The sequence below is a fragment of the Nelumbo lutea genome, chromosome 1 (genome assembly GCF_056320005.1).
Source record: "Nelumbo lutea isolate HS-2025 chromosome 1, American lotus-T2T, whole genome shotgun sequence".
Classification (NCBI taxonomy): Eukaryota; Viridiplantae; Streptophyta; class Magnoliopsida; order Proteales; family Nelumbonaceae; genus Nelumbo; species Nelumbo lutea.
Window position 1 is genome coordinate 162,317,798 of NC_142684.1, and position 15,095 is coordinate 162,332,892.

Sequence of the window (15,095 nt, forward strand, 5' to 3'; positions counted from 1 at the left end):
ATTATGTGGAGAGGACTGAGGGGTGCGGTTTGTTGGTCCTTATAGGAAGAAAGAAATGCTAGGATTTTCTCGAAAGTAGAGAGAAGTACTGATGAATTGAGGGCCTTGATCCTTATATGGGTAGTATAGTGGATGAAATCACTAGAGCTATTCACAGATTATATAGTGGATGACATGTTGAGGAATTGGGGTGAGATTGCTAACAGTACCTAGACCAAAACAGTAATGAATGTGTCTTGGACTCCCCCCCTGCGGGTTTTATAAAACTAAACTTTGATGGGAGCTGCAGAGGGAATCCTGAACAATCAGGGGTTGGGGGTGTTTTCAGGGATGAGAATGGGGTTGTTTCTCCCATGTTCTCAGGCCCAAATGGAGTGGGTGGCTCTCTCAGAGCCGAGATCCATATGGTTATGGAAGGAATCTAGAAAGCCAGGGGAATATCAGAAAAATTGTAATTGAAGGGGACTTGGAGGTGGTGGTTGGATGGCTGAATAAAGACTACAGTGGCTTATGGAATTACAGCAATATGAGGAGGAAATTTAGATGGCTGGCTTGAGAAATGGAGGTTAAAACTAGTTGGGTAAAAACATCAGCTAATTCTTTTGCTGATGTGTTAGCTAAACAAGGGGTGGAGAGGGAGTCAATGTTTTGGGCACAGTTGTAATTATCTTTTCTGTTTCTCCTTCCATTTCTCTTTTTCTTTTTCCTTCTCTTGGGGCTCATGTTATAGCTAGAAGATAAGAAAGTTTGTCTTCCTCTTTGTAATTATCATTGAAAGTTTTAATGAATTTAATGAAGTGTGTTATTGATCGAAAAAAAAAAAGAAATCCTTGTATGGAGTAAAACAATCGCCAAGAGCTTGGTTCAACAAGTTTCATTTAGCAATGCAATAGATTGGCTATAAAGAGTGTTAGATTGATCATACATTATTTGTGAAAAAAGGTGAAGGAAAGATTGCAGCCTCGATAGTGTATGTTGATGACATAGTAATCACGGGTGATTGGAAGATTAACATCTAGAAACTAAAGGAGTTTCTAGCCGCTCAGTTTGAGGTGAAGGATCTAGGTCCCTTGTAGTATTTCCTTGGAATTGAAGTTGCCTGCTCACAAAAGGGGATCTTCATTTCTCAAAGGAAATACATCCTATATCTGTTAGAGGATTTAGAAAAGTTAGAGGTCAAACCAACCGATTCTCCCATTGATCCAAACCATAAATTGGGTGATTGTTGTGGTGAGACTATCAAGGTATTAAAACAATTCCAGAGACTCATGGGAAGGCTCCTGTACTTGTCCATGACCCGGCCAGACATTGCTTATGTTGTGGGTGTTCTTAGTTAGTTTATGCATGCCCCTAAGACCACATACTTAGAGGCAGCTAAGAGAATCCTCAAGTACTTGAAGAAGTTTCTGGGAGCTGGTTTACTATTCCAAAAGAATGGGCATTTGAAGGTTAAAATGTATACAAATGCAGACTGGGCCAGATCAGTTGATGGCAGAAATAGGGGTGGATTTGAGTCGAGCTGAGCTTGAATAGTTAGACTTGGGAAAAATGTTTTATAAAAAAAAAATATATATATATATAAAATATTTTTATTTGATATTTAAAAAATTAAGAATTATAATAATTAGTTATTATTATATATAAAAAAATATTATATATATCATATAATATTTTTATTTTATATATTATTTTCTATAATTATTATTATTATGTAGCTATTCGAGCTCGACTCATGAGCCAAGCTTTATTAGGCTAGAGCTCGGCTTGATTAATAAACGAGCCTGTAAATTGGGCTCGAGCTCGGCTCAAAGCTTGTTGAAATTGAGCCAAGCCGAGCTCGAGTAGCTTGTGAAGAGCTCGGAATGTGGCCACCCCTAGGCAGAAAGTCCACAAGTGGGTATTGTACCTTTGTGGGAGGAAACCTAGTCACATGGAGAAGCAAGAAACAAACTGTTGTGGCTAGGTCTAGTGTTGAAGCCGAATATAGAGTTATGCCCCATGGTGTAACTAAGGTTATGCGGATAAAGAACTTGTTGAGTGAGCTGGGTTTTGCAGTTGATAAGCCCATGTCCTTGTACTGTGACAACAAGGCTGCAATCAACATCGTAGCCAGCCCTGTTCTGCATGATAGAACTAAACACATTGAGGTGGACAAACACTTTATTCAAGAGAAACTTGTTAATGGGGAAGTGTGCACTCCATATGTAAGTTCCAAGAGCAAGTTGTAGACATTTTCACAAAGGGCCTACATCACTTGCGACACAATGACTATGTGACAAGTTGGGCATGATTGATATCTATGTCCCAACTTGAGGGGGAGTGTTAAAACTATTAAAATTCTAGAATTTAGTGCCACAAGGGCATATTTGTAATTTTGCTCTTATTTTTATTATTTATGGTTGTCCTAATATAAATAACTGAAGCTGGCGCCGCCAACTAAGTTTTTTGACTCCAAAATCTCTTTCTTTCTTCTTCCTTCTCTCTTCTCTCTTTTCTCTTCTATCCATTCTTACTTTCTACTGATTTTTACCAAGAAAACAGTAATAAATTTCATTTCTTCTAAGGAAGCACAAGAAGAGTAGGGATGAAAGTTACAATACGTTTCTTTACCATTTAGGAACTAGTTAACTGCCAAAAACTTAGATACTAATGACAGATAAATAACCATATACAAATCCTGGCTAGAAAGGACAAATGTTGAAATGCTCGAATTAGGCTAAGAATACTTACCGCCTCTGCAGTATCCAAGGCATTAATGCCATGTTCAAATGCATAACTTAGAATTTCATGGGCCTCTTTCTCAGTATTTTGTTCTCCAAATGTCATCTGAAAATATGAAGACATGCATCCATCATATTAAACTAGTCAACTACTTTGTTAAAGTCCATGGTTCTCAAAGCAGCCAAAAGCCATATGAAGAAAATGATCTAACATTCTAAAAGCACTACAAGAAACAAACTAATAAAATGAAGTGTAAACTGTTAACTAAAATGAAGAAAATGATCTAACATTCTTCATACAGCCAAAAGCCATATGAAGAAAATGATCTAACATTCTAAAAGCAGCCAACTACTTTGTCCACAGAGTAATATGCCATTGTTCAAAAGTACATGCACCTAGAAACCAAATTAAGAAAACTACCTCTTTGATAAGACGCACAACCTTCAAATTTCCCATGACAACTTTCTAGACAGAGGTTGATTTGGTTTCTCATTTCTAAATTCTGTTCCCTTGCTCTTTCTACAAATTTACATCAATATCCTGGATTTTTCTAATGTCAAAATTGTAACCCAAAGTTCAGTAATATGAATTTAGCATTTTGAGTAGTAATGGATTCTTTTGGTTCATTACGATAGTATCGGTATGCTTAATAATTATAGTTTCTTTCCAAGAAATAGAAATTGGAGAGTAATGTAAGCAGTGTTTTGAATGGAACAGTAAATACAAAATGAACAATACTCTTCTTTCTCACATTTTCTGGAATTAAGTCATTTTTGAAAGCTATTTGATTTCTGGCAAGCACAAATAATGTGATTTGTAATTGATATAAGAAAGTTATTGACAGTTTATGGGCAGCATAAATGGTCTATGATGGAGTCTGTACTTTTGGGTGATATGAGCTTTGATATAGAGTTTTATTAAGTTTAGTTTTTTTTTTAGTAAACAGATAGCTTGAGGAGTGAATTTTTTTCTTAGAAATTCATGTGTAGGTATAAAAAAAGGAAAGAAGAATAGTTCTAGACAGCTTTTTACTTATCCCCCAGTTTTGAGTTCCAAAGTTACTGACAGTTTATGGGCAGCATAAATGGTCTATGATGGAGTTTGTACTTTTGGGTGATATGAACTTTGATAGAGTTTTATTAAGTTTAGGTTTTATTTTAGTAAAGAGATAGCTCGAGGAGAGAACTTTTTCTTGGAAATTTATGTACAATCGTAATAGGTAAAAAAAAAAAAAAAAGAAAGAATAGCAGTTCTAGACAGCTTTTTACCTATCCCCAGTTTTGAGTTCCTTAGAGAACTTTAAGAAATCTGGTTTGTTGTATTATCGGAAATTGGAAAATATTGTCAAGATATACTTTCCAGGATGGACATTGAACAATGGATCTTGGCTGTAGGCAATTGTGTACTTCAGTTTAATAATGGGACCTTGTGATAAGTGCATCACTCAAGTACGAATTAAAATTCATGGAACTCTATAGTACACAAAGAACCCAGAGGACAGAGTATCCTGCTTATGTACTATTGTTTAATAATGGGATCTTGTCATAGGCGAGTGAGTAATCCAAGGGTAAAATTATGGTTGGTTGACCGACCAGTTCATGCTTCAAATTCTTGAGATCCATGCAATTCTATGGAACAGAAGAGAATCCATAAAACAAAAACAAATAATTTTCCGCCCTCTCTAAGCCGAGAATTTTTCTGCAACTTCTTTCTATTATTGTCTTTATTTTGGATGAATTCAAAATTCCAGATACAAATCCAAACTTACTCGGAGCCACATTTGTCATACCCATTCAGAACTGGAAGTTATACTACTCCACAGTCTATTGTCTCATGAAACATAATTCTCCATTAGGTTCCACTTAAAACCCAATATAAAAGATTGAAACGAAACCGTTTTGTCCAGAGAGAGATAAGAAGTATTACCATTCTAAACAACTACAAGTATCCATTATATTTCGTGTCTGAAAACACTCCACTTAGCTGATAATTGAGGGTAAGCAGTACTTAAAATCCAAAATTTCGTTTTCATTCATTGACTTATAAGATCAGAAAGGAAACCGGACAATAATACATTACCGTTCCTAGAGTAATTTCACTTATTTGAAGCTCGGAATCCCCAAGTTTCCGATATTGCAACGCGTTCTGTCCATGTTTTGCTCGAATAGGCGCTCTTAAAGAGCTCCTCTTCTTAACACTGAATGGCGAGGACCGAATGAACTTTTGGCGGGAATTCACTCTGTTGTTGATGAGAGATGCTGGAACTAGAGAGGAGCTCGAGGCCATTGGATAAACCAGTTGCTTCTTGTGTCTTTCGCCTTATCGGAGACGAGAGGTGACACGCAGAAGAACGTCAATTTTAAACGATGGTCTCTCTAAAAAAATAATAATTTTTTGGTTCCGTGCTCCTTTGGGAGATCAGATCGGCGCCCTCACCCCACAGCACCTCCCACCCGTGTATGGGTAATATCTCTCCAATGCACGGTGAGATGTGCATGTGGGGCGCTAATGTGTTCAGCTGTTATGGGAGGGTTTTCAGGTAGCTGCCTCTGACTTTGCATGATAGGCCCCATAAAGAAAGCAATGAAATCACATCAGCGCCCCACGCGACACCCCAACAGGTGCCACGTCTCAGCGTACAATAGAAAGTTGGAAACTCTCGAGTTCACCCTACAACGTTACTGCCGTGTATTGGAACTTCTCCCGGTGACAGTATAGAAATGATGATATCATAGGTTTTAACTCACATCTCTCTACTTGTTATTGAAAGATGTTCTAAAATGCAAATTCAAAAGCAAGTTCTTAAAATAAGGAAAGTAGATTTCTGAAAAATGAACATGACCTCAAGTGAACTAATAAATCGAGATGAAGTTAATTTCAGTAGCTTCTTCGATGTGCTTAGTCAACGTGGCTCAGTCAAAGCTGATGCCCTCTCAAACGGGTTCTCAGCCCAAAAAATTGACACTGGTAAAGCCTGTTTTAATAGTTTCTTCGTAGTGGTTCAGGCCATTTAGAAGGCTGAGCTAAAGATTCAGCTAAGTTGGTTTAATGCTTTAAATTAAACCTATTCACTTCTTTGAGTTTCATTGCCTAACACAAGGTAAAGTTGAGTGGGTCTTCTCGTGTATAGATTACTTTAATGGAATGTTCTTTTTCGGATTTTGAGAGGGGGACAAATGGTTTTTTTCTAAAGGGCAGATCTCTTAAATTATGCTTACTGTTTGTGAATATCTTTACTATTTTCTTAAATATCTTTACTATTTTTAAAGGTATTTTCTTAAATATCTTTACTATTTTCTTAAATTTGTCCTTCACTGTTTTTCAAATTTCAAAATAAAACCCAACCAAAAAACAGTCGTCGGCTATGAAAAGAGGACGTCAGCCCGCTCAACTTCGTTCTCTCTACGTTACCAATCACTTCGTTGCAGAGTTCAAAATCTCTCTTCTCTTGCTCTTCCTCTCCTCATCTCCATTGTTGTTGCAACTGCCTTCAATATCTAAAGAACCCCCACCCTGCAATAAATGTTTCACATCAAAAAGCCGCTGCCTGGTTTTGGTAAAACCAATGTATTCTGCCTCATCTTTTTTCCTCTCAGTAGTCTCAAGTGAACACTTCCAGAGAGCGGATTTGGTTTTACCAAAACAATTTCTATTGGTGGGTGTTGCTTGGAAGGTACATGCGTGTAGATACGTCGGTTTCTGGTGGGGGAACAAAACAGGGATGGAGAGATGGGGAAACAAAACAAGGCCGACTCTGATCTGACAACCTCCACTTAGCAGTGAAGAGAACTCTCTGGTGGCTCCATTAAGGGCCATCTGACGTTTCCATGATGGTGGCAGGAACGGTGAAATAAGGGTCCTTCACTACCGAGTAATACAGTCTTTCAGCTTTTTCAACATGCATCAATACTGCAGCTTCAACCACCGCATTCGATCTTCCGGAAAACCTTCACGAGGAACAACCCTCCACTGTGTTTCTTCCCTCCTAGACGGATCGTTTGCACTTTCCGGTGTTGTGTCATCAAGATCTTCCGGCGCATCGGCAACCTGGAAAATTGTATTTCGGTGGTTGTGGGTCACATCGTAAGGGTGGATCTCATTGTCGCAAGCCATGATATTCAGGCACCACAGTCGAATCTTCCGGTTCCGGAAAACCTTCATGATGAACAACCCTGTATTGGAAAAAACAGAACAAATAATAAAAGAGAGAATGACAATTCCTCAACTCGTACCTTCCCATCTTCAACTCTCACTTATAGATCTTCTTTAAACCCTAATTCTTCCTCTCATTGCCTGTGAACAGGTCTATTGTGTTTTCCGGTTGTTTTTGTAAGGAGAATTGAATGGTGTATATCGATAATTCAAAATGCCCAAAAAGAAAAGGAGAAAGAAAATAGATAAATAAGAAGAAATTGTTGTCATTTTTGTTCAAACGTTCCTGTTTTCTCATTCTCCCTAACCACTCCACGACGGCCCTGTCTTCTCTCAGAAATGTGCTGATTTCGTTCATGCCTTCAGGTTTTCTCATGTGAACCGACTTCCAGAGCTTTTTCGAATACTTGCGATGGCAGGAGCTTTTTCGAATGCAATATATGGCCACTTGTTCTGTTGGCCATGTCTTTATCGATGGCTGTATATTCACTCGGATTTGAATGAATGTCCCGTTTGCAAAGGAGACGTCGAAGATACAGACATCATACCAATAACTGCAGCAGCGGAGCCGAGGCTGATAATCCCTCCCAGGCCTTATGGACGTTGTAACGGGGGGACCAGCTAGAACGTTATAGGGGAATTCCCCACCTTTGACTTTGAGGAATTGTCCGATGGAGGTTTTGAAATGACGGGAGGGTGGATTGGACATCATTTTTCTGCCACCATTTTGATGATGGGAGAGAGACCGGAGGGGGAGGGGGAGGTCTAAGAACTTCAACGACCAAAGAAGATTTTGTGAAGGATGCCGGTGTTGAGATGAAGGGGATAAATGCCGTGTTGACATGAAGGGGATTGGGTCTTAAAAGAAATTTAAAGCTCATGTTAAGAGATTTATCCTTTTCTAAATTATGTGGGGATTAGAGAGTTTATTTTCCTGGGTATCATTTAGGCATGTAATTGATATAAGATATAAGAATGGCAACGGGTATGGTACTCGTGCAAATTGCCATACTCGATCCCGAATCCACCTATGTATCTCTGATTCCAAACCCATTAAACCCATCCTGACCCGCCCCACCTGTTAAATCCCTTGACCAAATGTTTTCTACTAAAAAAATATTTTCTTAATGCTTATAGTGTGACTTGAACCCAGATCAATTAATGATAGCACCAAATCTCTTAACACTACTTTAAGCCATAAGCAATTTCGCCTTTTGTGTTATTTAATGAAATAAAATATATTTTATTAACTTTTGTATTCATCAAAACAATCAATACATATATATGATTAACAATTCCAACTAAAAATTAAAAGAAATACTATTTAAAATTAGCACTTTATAAATAAATGAAATAAATAATCAATCAAATCCAAATAAAATATTAATAATAGAATAATTATCTTAATACTTAAAATTTATAAATTTGTGCATGATATATAATATAATAAGTTTATGTTTATGCATCCTGGGTATTGAGTATCGGATACCCTAAAGCCAAAATCCAAACCCTATAGGGTTTTAACCTAAAATCCCCAAACCTATCCCAAATCCCATAGGGTCTTGATAAACAGGTCCTATTAGGGTCGGGTCGGGTTGGATACCCGAAAATTCCTGTGAAATTGCCATCCTTAATGATGAGGGGTGATTTGGCTTGACCTAATAAGTAAAGGACACATGGATGCGGCTTGCCAACTAGACGACAAATCAACATGTGGTGCCACATCAGCAGATTGTAGGACCTCGGGTGCTCGGTCACTTCGGAACCAGAGCACCTCGGTACCCTTGCACGTCAAAGCACCTCGTTATCCACATGCGCCGAGGTGTCACATAACTGAACCTAGAAGCTCGCCAGTTATCTCTGAACTTCTCGGAATCACGCCGCATAACTGTAGGCATCATCCTCATCTCACCTGAATTGGAGGGAAATAGTAAGCCTTATTAATTGGTACGTTACCCACCTTCCAAAGCGGAATGGATCCCTATGTCATGAGCTAGAGATTCTGGGAGCATTTCGCGAGACCCACGACATCCTAGCTATATAAGGGCATCAACCCCCAAGACTCAGGTACGCAGGATTATTTGCTCACTGACTTACTAGCATACAAACTTTCAGCTCGCACAACCCAGTACTAACTTAAACATTGGAGCAACCTCATCGGGTTAGCCATCCCGGGTTCTTTGATCCTTTGTCTTGTAGCTTGGTCCAGCTTGTTACACAACTAAGGTCTAGGTCATCTTCCAATTAGGAGCTTTCAGATCGCGCACATTCATCTAAGTAGAAAAATAACTTTCCCACTTGGAGAGAAAGTCACTAACACTTGAACGAGACAAAAATACTCCTTTTAATAATGAATTTTTATGGATAAAATAATCATTGTCTTATTCATCATGAATGGGAATAGGATTTTAATTCCACCCAACCAAATGGTTGGAATTGCCATTTCAATTCCAATTCCAAACCTATATTCTTGTAAACAAAACATACCCTAAAATAAAAAAAAATATTTTAATTTATAAGAGTGATCAGAATTTAGTAAATTTTGATTGGACATTTGATTAGATAGAAAAATCTCTCATAGTCTCTCAACTTGAATATATTCATTTTTTTTTCTCTAACAATATTAATGTTCTTATATCGGTTTCCATGTACTACATGTGGGGATAGATATCTCTATTCATATTTTCACCATGACAATATGAGATATATGCCAATGGGACCCACCAATCTACAATCTATCAATGATATGTTTTCTTTAAATTAAAATCAAACAAAATTAACTCTCTTTTATCCACCTTCACTTACAAGCCATTTACTTTCGATAAAAAAGTTAAATACAATGAAAATATTCATTTGAAATTTATAAATTAATTTGATCGTTCATTAGGTTAGTTTAAATTTTTTTCATAATATCTTCCTCACCTAGATAAAATCTCTTGGGAAAAGTATTGACAGGTGTAATGCATATTTCTGAATTCTACTGTAAATCTATAAACATTCAAAATGTTGAAATCCATATTTTATGTATTCATATTGGTTCGTGAATTGACATCAATTCTGAACTGACATCTACCCAAATGTACTTTGAACCTATAAATTCTGACCCTAGGCTGAACTGTAATTCTCCCAAATCTCTTTGTTTTTTCTCTCACTAAGTAAATATTATAATACCAATTGACACCCTCTCTCACACTTCGGATCTGCATCTGCTACCCAGAAACTGTTACCACATATGACATACCTACAGAACACCATTTCCATGGAAACATCTCCCATGAATACAAGGGAGATAATGCCAATGCCCAGTTGTAATGTCTTGTGGGTAGAGATGTGGGAACAAATTGGGTAGCAGACCAGAGCCCGGTCATGTGGTAATGCTATCTTAATTCATAGTTCACCCATGACACGTGATAATGGACCCACTTTAAATCAAAAAAGAAAAAAATAAATAAAAAGTGTTAATGCAACAAAAAATCTAACAAAATTCTCAAACTCTTTTTATCCTCCATTTATAAACCATTTATTTCTAACAAGGAGGTTGAATATGATGAAAAATATTCATTGAAAATTTTATAAATTAGTTTATATACATGTGTGTTACATACAATTTATATTGAAAAACAGGGTAATTGATTATGTTCTATTTTTCCTCGTCTTCTACAATTTTTTTTTTTTTTTTTTTTGTTTTTGCATATGCTTTTGATGATCATGGTGTTAGGTTGTTAGGGCTAATAAAGACCTGTTTACGGGCTGGGCTTTAGGCTTGGTTTTATGCTATTTTGGGCTCAGGTGGCCAGGCCCATTCAAATTTTGACGAAAGCCAAGCCCGAGCCTGGCCCGGCCCATGAAGGTAATAGTTTGTTTGGAACGTCACCAACACTTTGCTCTATTGTATTAAGGGTGAAATATAAAAATCTCCCCTGAGGTTTTTGACAATCATAAAAGTCTTCCTTATGTTTTCAGTTTAACAAAAACCTCCGAATTTTTCAGAAAACATGGGACTACCTCCCTTCCTAGACGGAAATGTCATCCTAATGTGTTTGTTTTTTAAAATACCTAATTTGCCCATATACCTATCAATTTAGATGTAAATACTCTCTAAAATACTGTTCATTTTCTTCTTGATGAGCCGCCGGCGTCTATGTACATGTTACTGGTGATGAGGTTGGTGTCTGAAGATCGGACCACTTGGTCTCTCACTAAAAAAGTGGGAGAAGATATTGCCAAAGATACCGCGAAAAATGGAAGGGTCTCTGAGTGACTGGAAACTCACTGTACAGAACCGACAGGCCAGGGTATTTGTTGTGCCGTCGGCGGCCGCTCTTGTTATCAATGTCTTCAAAGAGCGTGAACGGGATCGAAAGAAGACCAAGAATATTAAACACACAGGCAACATTTCTCTTGATGATGTTATTGAGATTGCCAAGATTATAAGTCCTAGATTGATGGCGAAAGACTTGTCCGGAGCTGTGAAGGAAATTCTCGGCACCTGATTTGTTTTGTTGGCTGTTTGGTCAATGGTAAGAACCCAAAAGATCTGCAGTAGGAGATAACCAACGGCGGTGTTGAGATTACGCAAGATTGAAAAATTTAAGTTAAAACTCTTTGGTTCACTACATTTTGTTTTTTCCCAACCATTTTAATTATCCCAGGGATTTTTCTATTCTTTCTTAAATATCGTCCTCAAGAAGTTAAAAGGACTAAATGAAAACTTTTGAAGAATTTGTTAGATGACTCTCGATTCATATGTTTATTATGTGGGATTTGGATAAATATAATGTGGTTTTGGAAAATAATAGAAAGTAAGAGGAGAGAGAAGAATAAAGATAGGAGGAAAGAGAAAAAAAAGTAAGAGAGAGGGGGAATGGAAGGATGGAGGACCTATTGGGTTTTCTTCGCTACCTCTGGTTCTCATTTATTGGGAAAGAAGATGAATAGTATTTTTAGGTATTTTGTTAATTTTATATTTGAGTTGTTAAATATAATTTATAAGGACAAAAAGGTATTTTCAAAAAAATAAATATATTATATCATCATTTTTCATTTGGATTGATGATTGAAGGGACGTAAACTGTACGTTTTTTGAAAAATAAAGGGGAGGTTTTGTTAAAGTGAAAACACAGGGGAGATTTTAATTTTTGTCAGAAAATTGAGGGAAGGTTTTATATTTTACTCTTGAATAAAGATTGGCACAAGAGATGAAGAGAATCGTGTCTGGCCTATGGGTATTTGGTTGGAGCCCGATTCATCAACTCTCTCGGCTTCTCCTCCAGCCCGTTAACCCATTTGTTAGGGTTTGGAGCTTTTTCCTTCAAGGCATGAGAGCCTCTGGTTTCACTTTCACCAATCGCCAGATGCCAAATAGATGGCGGTTGATGCACTTGAATGCTTCAACCGTGGTAATCGCTTTCCAACAACAACAACAAGAAAACTGAAAACCGTTAAACGTCACTTTCGGAAACTTTCGGAATGACGGTCTAGATTTCTTTGTGCCAGGTCCTGGAGGGCTTGACTTCGAAACTTTTTGTTTAAAACACTGACTGTCATTTTTGTTATGAAAACTTTTGGTTCCGTTATCAACAGGAGAGGAAGAAGAAGGATTCCCAAGACGGGAGCACCTCCGGCGTCAAGTTTTCCGGCACTCCCTCCCTCTAGGTGCCGGGATTATGACCGGAGAGGCTCTTGAAACATTCTCTGTATATGTAACAATGGTGAACGGTAACAAGGTTTCGCCTGTAGATGAAGAAATCCCTCGGGAAAGTTCAGATGACAAAGATCAGGAAGACGCAGCATCTCAGGTTGAACCCAAGCCGTGGAAAAAGAAGGCATTGCTGGAACTCAGGTCTAAACTAGAAGACGCCATCCTTGGGAATACTCTTTTAAACGACCACCCCAGCACCGAATGCGAGGTCTCACCGGAAACAGAGAACCTCGAAGACATTTCCCTCTGGGGAATACCGCTGTTACCTAGTAAAGGCCATGAAGGTACCGACGTTATCCTCCTCAAGTTCTTGAAAGCACAAGATTATAAGGTGTCCGAGACGTTTGAGATGCTCCGGAAGACGTTGATATGGCGCAAGGAATTCAAGACTGAAGGAATTCTTGAAGAAAACTTCGATTTTGAATTCGACCATGTACTGTACACCAACAGTATAGATAAGGAAGGCCACCCTCTGTGTTATAACATCTGTGGAGCCTTTGACAATGAGCTGTATGAGAAGACTTTCGGGACAGAGAAAAATTGCGAGGAGTTCTTGAGGTTGTCCGTTCAATTCATGGAGAAGGGTATCCAGAAGCTGGATTTTAAAGATGGAGGAGTTGACTCCATGGTTCAGATTACAGACATGAGAATCTCACAGGGGTTGGCCATGAAGGAATTGCATGGTAATTACAAGAAAGTCGTATCACTGTTTCAAGAAAATTACCCTGATATTATTTTCAAAAGTGTAAGAAAATACTTTCCTTTCTTTTGATATTTTCTTCATAATCAGTTTGTGATTTCTGCTTTTCGTTTTTTTCTTCTTTTTCATTCTAACAAGCTGCTTTCTATGCCTTGGGTATATATGATTTACAGATATTCATAAATGTTCCTTTCTGGTGTTACGCTTATCACAAAATGTTTTCTCGGTTTATAACTAAAAGAGCAAAAGCCAAATTTATATTTGTTCGGCGCTCCAGAGTTTCAAAAACCCTTCTCAAGTAAGTACAGTTTTCTAATGCATCTTTTCTCTGATTATACTTCAATCAATACTAATTATCTCTTCTTAAACTAAAGGTTCATAGCCCCAGAAAACATCCCAATTCAATATGGTGGCCTCAAAAGAGAGAACGATGATGAATTTGCGCCAGAGGATGGAGCTTCCGAACTGGTTGTCAAGTCAGGTGCAATAGAGAGCATCGAAATCCCAGTGGAGGAGGTACATGAATCAATCACCCACAGCCATGATTTGATTCCATTTTATTTTTCTTTCATCTTCTGGTAGGGGAGAAAGAGAGATGAGTCTCTGATCTTTTACAGTTCAATGGCACTCATTTCTGCCTTTTGTTTTCTGTGAATTGATCAGCCTGGAGTTACAGTAATTTGGGACTTGATGTTCGTCGGACGGGACATGAGTTACAGAGAAGAGTTCATTCCAGACGATGAATGCTCATACACAGTTCTAATTAAGAAGGAAAAGAAAGTGGGAGGGAGTGTGAGAAATTCCTTTTACATTAATGAACCAGGAAGAGTACTTTTAACGGTGGATAATGGTTCCTATAAGAAGAAGAAAGTTTATTATAGATTTAAAGCCAAACCCACAGTCCCCATCTATCTCTTAACAAACAGTTGAATCCTTATTTTCATGTTATGTCGCTACCTCTTGTTTGCTTGGAAACTTAAGATTGAACTACTAGTAATTAACAGCTTATGTGTGAATTATATTCCAAGCAAATCTATGGCCAAGGCAAAAAGTTGATTAAATCCCCATACTATGTAATTCTCATTTTCTCCCATTTTTTCATCGTCATAACAAGGGAAAGCCTTTCTTCTTTTCTTCATCTGTGTGTAGGGTATTTGATGAATATGCATGACTACAAATGCTTCGGATTTAGGCTATGTTTGGGAGTGCTTAAAAATAAGTGCTTATTTGGAAAATAAATAAGCTCTAAATAAGTGCTTATTTTAAAAATAAGGGCTTATTTTAAAAATAAGGGCTTATTTTTTAAGCCCAAATCTCTGGCTTTTTTAAGTGCTTATTGTATAAGCACTTATTCATTTTTTTTCTTCCAAAACTATCCCTAGTTGAATTTTAAAATACCACATATAAAATTATCCCTAGTTGAATTTTATGAAAGTACTTTTATAAAAATACTTTTATAATAGCATTTTTACGAAAGCACTTACTTTTATGAAAGCACTTTTATGAAAGCACTTTTGTAAAAGTACTTTTATAAAAGTGCTTTCATAAAAGTACTTTCATAAAAGTGTTTTTATAAAAGTACTTTCATAAAAGTGTTTTTATAAAAGTAATTTAATAAAAGTTCTTTCAAAGGGTATATTTTGAAAATTTGAAAGAAAATGAAGGAAAAAATATTCATAAATGTTTATTTAAGTGCTTATTAGAGAAAAGGACTACCAAACGCTTAAGGGGGTCAATGGACCGGTTTTGGATTTGACCCCATCCAGTCCAAAATCAATTTGGACGAATTGGATGGACCAATAAGACATATTGGATTGGGCC

The 15,095-nt window shown here is 37.3% G+C and overlaps 2 protein-coding genes across 2 annotated transcripts in view; one reads left to right on the forward strand and one right to left on the reverse strand.

Moving 5' to 3' along the window:
- The window catches only part of LOC148878803 (NAD(P)-linked oxidoreductase superfamily protein), a 37,137-nt gene extending 31,705 nt beyond the window's left edge, over positions 1-5,432 (reverse strand). The window contains exons 1-2 of the mRNA XM_088960186.1: positions 4,801-5,432; positions 2,731-2,826 (exon numbers count right to left, since the gene is read on the reverse strand). Coding sequence (XP_088816312.1) covers positions 2,731-2,826; positions 4,801-5,007 — 303 coding nt within the window. The 5' untranslated portion in view covers positions 5,008-5,432. The remainder of the gene's footprint in view (positions 1-2,730; positions 2,827-4,800) is intronic.
- Positions 5,433-12,329: 6,897 nt separating this feature from the next.
- Positions 12,330-14,412, forward strand: LOC148878804 (patellin-4-like). The gene is made up of 4 exons (XM_088960190.1): positions 12,330-13,319; positions 13,448-13,572; positions 13,649-13,790; positions 13,938-14,412. Exons 1-4 carry the CDS (start codon positions 12,540-12,542, stop codon positions 14,202-14,204), a joined length of 1,314 nt encoding a protein of 437 aa, XP_088816316.1. The 5' UTR covers positions 12,330-12,539; the 3' UTR covers positions 14,205-14,412.
- Positions 14,413-15,095: the final 683 nt, after the last annotated feature.

Bases quoted from the DNA above. Each gene is read 5' to 3' on its own strand.
- LOC148878804 (XM_088960190.1), top strand. From the start codon at position 12,540: ATGACCGGAGAGGCTCTTGAAACATTCTCTGTATATGTAACAATGGTG. The intron at 13,320-13,447 runs GTAAGAAAATAC...TATGATTTACAG, and splicing joins CTGATATTATTTTCAAAAGT to ATATTCATAAATGTTCCTTT. The intron at 13,573-13,648 runs GTAAGTACAGTT...CTTAAACTAAAG, and splicing joins GTTTCAAAAACCCTTCTCAA to GTTCATAGCCCCAGAAAACA.